The sequence below is a fragment of the Idiotropiscis lumnitzeri genome, chromosome 10 (assembly GCF_059441095.1).
Source record: "Idiotropiscis lumnitzeri isolate Australia: NSW breed Sydney's pygmy pipehorse chromosome 10, RoL_Ilum_1.0, whole genome shotgun sequence".
Lineage (NCBI taxonomy): Eukaryota > Metazoa > Chordata > Actinopteri > Syngnathiformes > Syngnathidae > Idiotropiscis > Idiotropiscis lumnitzeri.
The window spans coordinates 1,708,659-1,717,500 of record NC_142400.1 but is presented as its reverse complement, the minus strand read 5'-3'; the positions used below and the strand labels follow the sequence as shown (position 1 = coordinate 1,717,500).

The following is an 8,842-nucleotide window of genomic DNA, read 5'->3' as shown; positions in this document are numbered from 1 at the left end:
GGAATTGTGGGATATAATGGCACTAAATCGTGATATTAAGCACAGTGCCGTAAATTAACACGCTAAAAGCAGTCGTCAAAATAAACGTTTTGTGTCAGATGTCAAAATGTTTTCAACAACGGGGCAACCCCATCAACGAGGCTCCAGTCACCATGGCGACCACGTTGTTGTCGCGCGTGCATGCGTGACTCACTTGTAGAGCGCCTCGACGCCGGCCTTGGCGGCAGCGCTGGGGACCACGAACCCGGAGCCCGACTCGGCGTAGATGGTGGTGATGGCCAGGAAGGCGGCACCTGACGGAGATCGGCTTGCGAGTGAGTGAGCCGTCAGCTTGGCCGGCCCGAACGCTCCGACGCCCTCTGACCTTTCTGGCTGCGGACCAATCGCTTTCCCAGCTCCAGCGTGACAAAAGCGGTGCCGTTCAGGACGATGTCGGTGATGCTCTTCCAGGCGTTGGGCGACAGATTTTCCGACGGACACACAAAGTTTCCTGCCGCGTTGTTGATGATCACCTGCGCGCACAACGCTGACGTCATCCGACAAGCCAACTTTCTGCTGGTCATGATGCAAATGTCTCGCTGCATCTGCCGATGACGCGCAGCAAGACGATGACAATAAAAATTCAAAGCGTCTCAAATGATAAGCGAGGCTGATGACTCATCGGATTGCTCCATTTTCATCTTTACGGAAATGTTGTGACGACGACTCATCAACACAAATCATTGATGCATCCAAGCTTTCTTTCCTCACATCTCAAACATGTCGGATCACGACCAGCACCCGTGCGTGTGCTTACATCAGGCAAGCCTGTCAGACTTTCCATGTGTTCCACACAACGCGTGACAGCCTGAGGATCTCTGACATCAAGCTGGACCGCGTGGACCTGAGACATCACAATAAGACCGGACCAACGAGTCAGGTGGGCTGAAACCAAGACCAGCGTGTCATGCCGCTTGAGTGACCTTTCACCTCGTTTCCGGTCTCAGCGCTGATCTCCTCTGCCGTCTTCTGTAGGACCTCCAACTTCCTGTACCATAAGCACTTACTGTAAGTCTAAGACCACACATAGACTTCAATAGCGAACCTTCACCCCAGAGCGGTGTGGGACTCGCCAGGCCCAATTCTGAAATCAGACTGCATCAAACGGCACCGGCGGGCATCTGACCTGCTAGCGATAACACACTGCGCCCCCAGGTGGGAGAGGGTGGTGGTCATGGCGCGTCCCAGACCGGTCCCACCTCCCGTGATGAAGGCCACCCGGCCCTGGAAGGTTCCGGGCGGCAGCATGGCCGCCTCCAGCGGCGGGAAGAAGCGAGATTGGGGAAGAGGCGGCTGCTGAGCGATGGCTGGCGAGCTGTGGAAATATGACTGACAAGGCGCCACGCAGCCACATCAAGCAAACGCTCAACATGACGGATGCAAAGTGCGTCTTGGTGGACGCTTGAATCCATTTGCATCCAATGATATTAAAGGAGAAGGATTCATAGATTGAAATGAATTAATTTGGAGAATGAACAATTTGCATGCATCCACAGCACCTGTAAGGTCCTGGGTCAATTTGGGGTTTGGGTCTTCCTGTGTTGGACTACGATAGATTTTCGGTTTGTCCCACATTTCAACTAAGAACAGGGTGAAAAAAGAATCATGAACACTTTTCATTATTAAATTATGCTAAGTGCATACCGAATGCGTGCTCGGCATTCTTGTGAAAGAGCAAAATTTTAAAAATGCCGCGGGTCTCGCAACCGCGCCTGACCGAGTGAACTGCTTTGATAACATATGGAAATATGACGCCAGGAACGCTAAGCACGCCTTCATTCTGCACGTAACATAACTTCAAAATGAAACGAGTTCAAGATACCCCGCCCCCTAAGGGGGCGCGCTCTCCAGTTTGAAAACCACTGCCTTTAGAGAACATTGAAAAGTCATTCTTGCCGAATAATTTGTACATAACAGTTTTCCCAAACTTATTGGTACACACGCATGCCATACACGGTGCAATTTTCGCCTTTGAGACGGAAAATAACGTGAAAATGTCGCGGAGAAATCAATGTTAGGCGTTCTTCACGACTGACAATGTACTGCAACTGACGTCGAGGAAGCGGCATTGTAAGTTCTTTCGTAACAGACGTCCGTGCCCGGAACGAGGTCAGCCGTCCTCAAACATGCTCGCAAAAAAAAAAAAAAAAATGGAATCAATAGCAAAGTGTGTCAAAGGTGAACGACTTAACGGACACGTTAAAAGTCGCAAAGCTTGTTAGTAATCACAAATGATGGAGGGGAGGGGGTCATCAAACAGTGTTTAAATGCATTTACACAAAAAGTAGGGCTCACCGCCAAAAAAGTTTGAAAAGTTTTCCGGCGTAGAACCAAAGACGCCATGTTTCTTCCGTAAGCAGTTCAACTTTGTCCCGGATGTGGCGCGCATCTTTTCAAAATAAAAGCTATACAAAAACTTAAGAGAGTATAACAACATAACTGGGTGGGGGGGGGGGGGGAAAGTCAGCGAGGAAAAAAAACTTAGCCGTTAATTTGTCGCCGCTTAATTGCGTGAAAAACTAAAATGTGATGTGACCATGGCGGTAACTTTTCCCTTTGTTGTGAAGTGCTTCAGGTCAATGCGTCACGTCCGGTATCTTTCGCTAAATCTGACTTGTAGCAAAATTTGATCAACCAGCAAATTGGCATCTCGGTGTGATGGATGACTCTGCTGCTATAGAAAGTCCCCACTCGGAACCAAAACTCATTTTTATTTTCAGCGGCAAACGCAAGTCTGGGAAAGATTACGTCACAGATGTCATGCTCGATCGGTAGAGTCCACTCCGCTTATCCTGATGATCACGTATCGATCGCTCATCGGTCATGTGTGTCGTTGTGCTGCAGTTTAGGAGGAGACGTCTGCGGCATCGTTCGTCTTTCTGCACCCCTCAAAAAAGCCTACGCTCAGGTCAGTGACGTCGAACTCGCGCTCGGGTCAATCGCACACCCCGCGATCAATAATGAGACCGTCAAAATTTTGGAATGAAATGCTAGAGAACAAGAATGACTTGAATTAATCTAGCAAGCGCGCCAGAACAACATTAAACTCGTAAAATACATTTCCAGTTAATAAAATATGCATTCAACCAAAACCCAAATTTAAGAATACACTTTTCAAAACCCTACAAGAAAAATATCCAGATCGCTATTATGCATAGTGTTGGATTTTAAAATAAATATCCAGCGTAGCAATGTAAGTCACCGTTATTTATGGAGCGCTTTAAAAACAACCATAGCTGCATAGAAAGTGGTCCGCGTCATATAAAAACAAAGGCAGTTTCAATAAGAAACTAATAACATAGACATTAAATACAATAAAAATGTTAAATCAATGTCGAGTCGAAAGCCAAACAATACAAATGTGTTTCAAGACGAGTTTTAAAAGTGGACAGTGAGGGGGAGGATGCAAGTAAGACGGACGTCACACCAGTCACGCACGCGCGCACGTCGCAAGTCTTGAGCTGTTGTTCTCCAACATGGTGGGACAAGTCAAACAGGAAGTCGGCCTCCAGTTGGCTGGACACGTGCACCGCGCGCCCGCAACATCTGGTCTCCAATGGAAAGGCTCGTGTCGTCGTCATGGTGTCAAACGCGCTGTGCAGGAACATGGCCTGGACTCGGAGCAGCTCTCCGGTTCTGGCGCTTATAAGGAGCTCTACCGGGCCGACATGATCAGCTGGGGCGAAGCTCGGAGACTGCGAGATCCTGGATTTTTCTGCCGCCTGGCGACCAGAGGAACGCACCAACCCGTTTGGGTATGTCCCTGCACTCCGGTGCAGCCGCCTCAACCCGTTAGTGTCGTCTTGGTCTGTGATTTCTCAGGTGGTGAGCGACGCGCGGCGGATGTCGGACCTTCGGTGGTTTTGGGCCAAGTATCCTCAACAGACTCGCTGCGTGCGCGTGGAAAGTCGAGAAGAAACACGCAAGCGGAGGGGTTGGATCTTCACCCCGGGTAGGATCAGCCACAATCCGATTTAGCGTGAACCCGATGAACTTTGACCTTTTTTCCATCTGATCTATGTGTCTGTGCGCACGCACGTCAGGTGTGGATGATGCAGAGTCCGAGTGCGGGTTGGACAGTGGGGTGGACTTCCATTGGACCATCACCAACGAGGCCGACGCGCCCTCGTTGGACGACCAGTTGCGGCCAATCTTGGCGCTGGCGGTGGAAGCTGCCCGTCGATGACGGAGCGAAGCCAACCAAGCCACTTTCGAGGAATTCTGCACGGGCGCCATCATGTTAGCCGGCTTTGCATAACATCACCAAGTGACGCAATTGACAGTTTAACGCCATTTTGCCGCAAACCATCTTGGCCTTTTCAAACAAACCAACCTGGAAACGAAATCAATTCATCATTCATCTCATTGAAGTGATTTTCTTTTTTTTTTTTTACCGATAATATTTACCAGGGTTCTTGCTGCGTAAGGAAAGTGAAATCAAGACGTTTTCTTCCATTTGAAATGAAATTTAAGAGCAAAAACACAAAGTTGTCCAACAGAACATAAAAAAATGTGCCTCTGCTCTTAAGAGTCCTGGAATAACCCGCTTCATGAATTTGTGGCTTTTTTATCCTCTCAATTACAAAGTCCTACTTATGTTAACAATTTTAAGACTTCTGAAAGATTGAATGGCCTTTAATTCTAATTAAATAGTTTTTAGATTCATGGATAGAATACAATGCCTTTCAAGACTTTTGAAGGATATTCAGGAACCCTGTTTGACCTCGCCCAGGACACGTCAAGTTTGTACGCCTTGTCTTAAAAAAAAAAAATGGACAAAGGGCCCAAAAATGACAAAGACCACTGCAGGGCTCTCATTTCCAAAGAAAATCAATTGTGATCATCAACATGGTGGCCATAAAACGCACATCTTAAGAAGGTGGCGTCCATAAATCATGTGACATGGACTGAACCAATGACAGGGCAGTGCAGTCACGTCAGCGACTGCCTCCATTTCGAAGCAAGGTGCCAAACCTTTGAGTCACCTTTTTGCTCAACATTTATGCCGCACAAACCGCTGCCCGTGTTCCACTCTCAATCGATAATTCACCCGGCAAATAAAGACAAATATTTGGAAGAGCGGAAGCTAGCTCGCGTTTTCATTCCTATGTTGCTAATGCTAACGTGACCAATCATGTGAGTTCCACTTGATTAATCGATCAACACTTTAAGGGGAGCACTCACACAAATAAAGACATTAAACAAATTAACTCGGTGCTTTTATTTTAGAAAAAAAAAAAAGCTGTCATGATGACCTCATCACAGCATAAGACCATGTGACACTTAATTGATCAGGTAGGCACATCTAAGCCCTTTGGCCCCTTGACTTTAAGCTGTGATGACATCACACAACGACATCATCGCAGCCTAAAACGAGTGACGGCCGCCGCGGTAAACGGAGGCGAGTCGGAACGCTTAATTGGCCCCATAGGTTTGGCAGAAAAATCGGATTGGCTGTTCCCTTCCAAGCACATTCCCACAAAGCGAGCAGGAAATCAAGAGCGCGTTGATTATTGATCCCACTAATGAAGGTGAAAAGAATGAGGAATGTTCAGCAGTTGTTGAGCTCCTCCATGGTCTGGTTGAGCGAGGCTTGCAGCTCCGTGTTGGCCGTCTTGGCCGCGGCCAGCGATTCTGCAAACATGCAAACATAGGTCAGCATCACGCCACGCCTCGCCAGGCCAGGGTCGTTGGTCGATTGGGACACGTCGCACCTTCCAGCGCCTCCATAGATCTCTCCAGCTTGGCCACAGAGCGCTCGGCAGAATCCGCCCTGTTCTCTGCCTGCACGAGAAGAGGATGTGCCATGAAAAGATTTAAGTTTCTTATCATGCAAATGGATGCCCCAGCCCCTCCTCGTAGATTTGCGCCTTTACAAAAGTAGTGCTTTGGAGCCATCTACAGACAATCCATTCGTGAGTGACGGTACGGCGGCCACAAGCATTCGTCATGGGGTGTTTTCTGCAACTCGAAAAGAAAATCGACGTTCGAGAAGAGGTTCACGTTAGAATTGTTGTGTTGGTTGGCTTGACTCAAATTGATTTAATGACCAAAAGCATGCCCGTAGCGAACTCGAGGGCATTCGTTGTTCATTTGCTGGTGTTGCCTCCCAAAAAAAAGTCTGTCCTGATCAAATTTGATATGTACGATTGAAAGCTCTGCCATTTCACAAGTGCAGACTCGAGCGCGTTCCGACCAATCGCGGTGCCGGGCGAGTTCAGGAGTGTGTCTCACCTCCATCAGTTTACTCCTGAGACTGGTGATCTCCAGCTCGTTGCGCTCCTCCAGCACGGAGTACTACAAGACAAACGGCAAGACATGACACGCTGAGCCAGCACGCGGCCCAAGACGCAGCTCTCACCTTCTCGGCCCGTGACTCAAGACTTTTGGTACTGGTCAGGAGATTTTGCAGCTCCTCCTCCAACGTGTGACATTTGCTGTGGGGCCGAGATCAGATCATACGGTCACAAACATGGTGGGGGGAAAGAGCAGGTCAATTTGAGAAACGACAGCCGCAGGTCAGAGGTGAACTGGCTGACTGACAGCCAGGTGTCGCTCATGACCTGACATCGCTTCACTGATTGGCCCAAACTCCTCTGCTGCTAGCATTACCGTTAAACATGTGGGATAAAAAGCAAGTATGCGTGGGTGTGTGTGTGTGTCAGTGTAACCTCTCAGATAGCTCAGCTCGGGTTTCAGCACGCTCCAATTCCTGCTCCCCGATCACCAGTTTGCGAGCCACCTGTCAATCAAATACATGCTCATGTGATCAGCAAACGAGCCTCGCCGTGCCACACAACCTCTGTCAACAAACATTTGGATTTGAAACAAGCTTCGAGCCAAGCAAAAAGTATTGACGCCATACATCGTCATCGCGTGGAGCCCGCAGAAGCCACTAGATGGCAAAGTTTGCTCATCAAAAATGCAAATAGGAATGCTTCTGAACTCGCACTAATTATATTTGCTACATCCAGTACGCCAGTGCACGACCTTAGTGAGGATAGGCAGTGCGGGAAATGACTGGACGGACAGACAAGACTTTGAAAAATTCAGAGCACCAAAGCTCCAGCGCGGAGGCCGACTCCACAGCGGTGTGCGGCCGTAAATTGACGAATTGGGATAATGATTTTGCTTGCCGAGATTAAATTGTCGGCCATTTTTACAAATTGAAGGTGAGCTGTGCTGCGTTTCTCGTCAAGCGGTAGTCAGCCAACAACTGCGGGGCAAACGGCACATGGCGACATCCGTTGTCTGGACTTGTTTCGAATTCTGGCAAGTGATGGAATTCAACAAGACGGGAGCACATTTAGCCAGCCCTTGGAAGAAAAAAAAAACTTTCATTCTTGTATAAAACTGATTCATATCATTAGACCTCATTCAAAAACAATTCATTTTGCATTGAAACTCTTGACATCCTGTTGGTGTTAAAGTATTGTAGTAAAAACCCAAGATGTATTCCCTACCATCCTGAATAATTGTTATACAATAATTGTGATTAAAATATGGGTCAAAATGATCGAGATTATCATTTGGTCCATAATTGGTATATAGCTGGCGTGTGTGTGCGCGTCCACGTGTGTTGTCTGCCTACTTCCTCATATTTGCGGTCAGCCTCCTCAGCGATGATTTGAGCTTCTTTGAGCTCAACTGTCAAAAGTTCCATCTTCTCTTCATCCTTCATGGCTCGAGTCTCAATCACACGAATCCCTCTGCAAGCATCATCATCATCGTCAACAGGGTCATCATCAACACGGTCACCAGTCGCGTGCACGCTGACCTCTCGCTCTCGTCGGCCACCTTCTCCAGGTTTTCCACTTTCCCGATGGCGTGAGTGAGCTGCTCTTGTGCTAGCTCCAGGCTGTCGTCTGCCATCTGAAGCCGGCGAGTGAGCGATGCCACTTCCACCTCTGCCTGCAAGTCACATGAGAGCCAATTAGCACACGCAACGTCAAGGTCACTCAGATATGTGTGTGAGTTAACCTCATCGCGAGCCTTCTTCTCATCTTCCAGTTGTTTTTGCAGCACCTCTGCTCGTTCTTCTGCTTCTTCCGCTTGTCCTTGGAGAACTTTGATCTTCTTCTTCACGGCCTCAATGCTCATTTTCTTCTTGTTCTAGCAAGGAAGTCGCAGGAAGTTTCTTTTAGGGTGAAACAGGTAAAGGAGGGGGCGGAGCAGCTCGGCGAATGACAGCAAGAAAAGTAACACGACAGAAGTTGCTGAATTTCACAATAAGGCGTATAAATCAAAGAGGCGGCTTATTGAAAGCGCAATCACAGACATTCCCCGGTGAAGCCAAGGTGCCGCGGAGCAGGTTCGGGCGGGTCCGGGCGTGTAGCTCAGTCGTGTGACGTCACAACACGATCGTGTCATGGCGCGTTCGCTTTGCTCAATATTCTCAATTGCAGTAGAAAGCGGCAAACTTTGCGAGAAACGGCGTTTGCCAATTCAGTGACGCAAGTGGGCAACATGTTAACTCGCTCGTGTAACTTAAAGAGGACCACCGCCCTCACAGCCTCATTAGCCTATTAGCAAAAAGTATGTGTGCGTGTGACACGACACTTACCTGGACGACTCCTCAAACGTTAGCAGCTAACAGGCTAACTAGCAGATAGCAGCTAGCAGGCGGAATGTGAATGACGCAGAAAACAACGTGTCGCCCCTTCTTCTCAGTCTCCAGAGAGGACGCGTGCTTCTAGTTTTTGGCTGTTTTGGCGCAGATTCTGGTCGTGGTCTTGGTTATGGTCCGGTCCGCCTCGATTCGGCTTCCGTATTCAACCACCTAATAGCTTTGACTCCGCCTTTT

At 48.5% G+C, this 8,842-nt stretch overlaps 3 protein-coding genes across 3 annotated transcripts in view; 1 reads left to right on the top strand and 2 right to left on the bottom strand.

Annotated features, from left to right (window-relative positions):
- Positions 1-2,480, bottom strand: part of decr1 (2,4-dienoyl CoA reductase 1, mitochondrial) — a 3,354-nt gene extending 874 nt beyond the window's left edge. The window contains exons 1-6 of the mRNA XM_088305804.1: positions 2,335-2,480; positions 1,166-1,368; positions 970-1,027; positions 797-883; positions 365-512; positions 194-293 (exon numbers count right to left, since the gene is read on the bottom strand). Of these exons, the coding sequence (XP_088161930.1) occupies positions 194-293; positions 365-512; positions 797-883; positions 970-1,027; positions 1,166-1,368; positions 2,335-2,382 (644 nt within the window). The 5' untranslated portion in view covers positions 2,383-2,480. The remainder of the gene's footprint in view (positions 1-193; positions 294-364; positions 513-796; positions 884-969; positions 1,028-1,165; positions 1,369-2,334) is intronic.
- A 125-nt stretch (positions 2,481-2,605) lies between these two features.
- pmvk (phosphomevalonate kinase) lies at positions 2,606-5,245 on the top strand. The gene is made up of 5 exons (XM_088305806.1): positions 2,606-2,810; positions 2,884-2,947; positions 3,642-3,794; positions 3,862-3,991; positions 4,083-5,245. The coding sequence occupies exons 1-5, from the start codon at positions 2,698-2,700 to the stop codon at positions 4,223-4,225; spliced, it is 603 nt and encodes a 200-aa protein (XP_088161932.1). The 5' UTR covers positions 2,606-2,697; the 3' UTR covers positions 4,226-5,245.
- On the bottom strand, positions 5,246-8,818 carry LOC148328527 (uncharacterized). The gene is made up of 9 exons (XM_088305805.1): positions 8,603-8,818; positions 8,020-8,151; positions 7,817-7,950; positions 7,631-7,748; positions 6,711-6,781; positions 6,401-6,476; positions 6,274-6,336; positions 5,754-5,823; positions 5,246-5,673 (listed from the first exon to the last, which is right to left on the bottom strand). Exons 2-9 carry the CDS (start codon positions 8,137-8,139, stop codon positions 5,591-5,593), a joined length of 735 nt encoding a protein of 244 aa, XP_088161931.1. The 5' UTR covers positions 8,140-8,151; positions 8,603-8,818; the 3' UTR covers positions 5,246-5,590.
- Between the last annotated feature and the right edge of the window lie 24 nt (positions 8,819-8,842).

Bases quoted from the DNA above. Each gene is read 5' to 3' on its own strand.
- pmvk (XM_088305806.1), top strand. From the start codon at position 2,698: ATGGATGACTCTGCTGCTATAGAAAGTCCCCACTCGGAACCAAAACTC. The intron at 2,811-2,883 runs GTAGAGTCCACT...GTTGTGCTGCAG, and splicing joins ACAGATGTCATGCTCGATCG to TTTAGGAGGAGACGTCTGCG. The intron at 2,948-3,641 runs GTCAGTGACGTC...CGCGCTGTGCAG, and splicing joins TCAAAAAAGCCTACGCTCAG to GAACATGGCCTGGACTCGGA.
- LOC148328527 (XM_088305805.1), bottom strand. From the start codon at position 8,139: ATGAGCATTGAGGCCGTGAAGAAGAAGATCAAAGTTCTCCAAGGACAA. The intron at 7,951-8,019 runs GTTAACTCACAC...TGTGACTTGCAG, and splicing joins AGAAGAAGGCTCGCGATGAG to GCAGAGGTGGAAGTGGCATC. The intron at 5,674-5,753 runs GTGCGACGTGTC...GCATGTTTGCAG, and splicing joins ATCTATGGAGGCGCTGGAAG to AATCGCTGGCCGCGGCCAAG.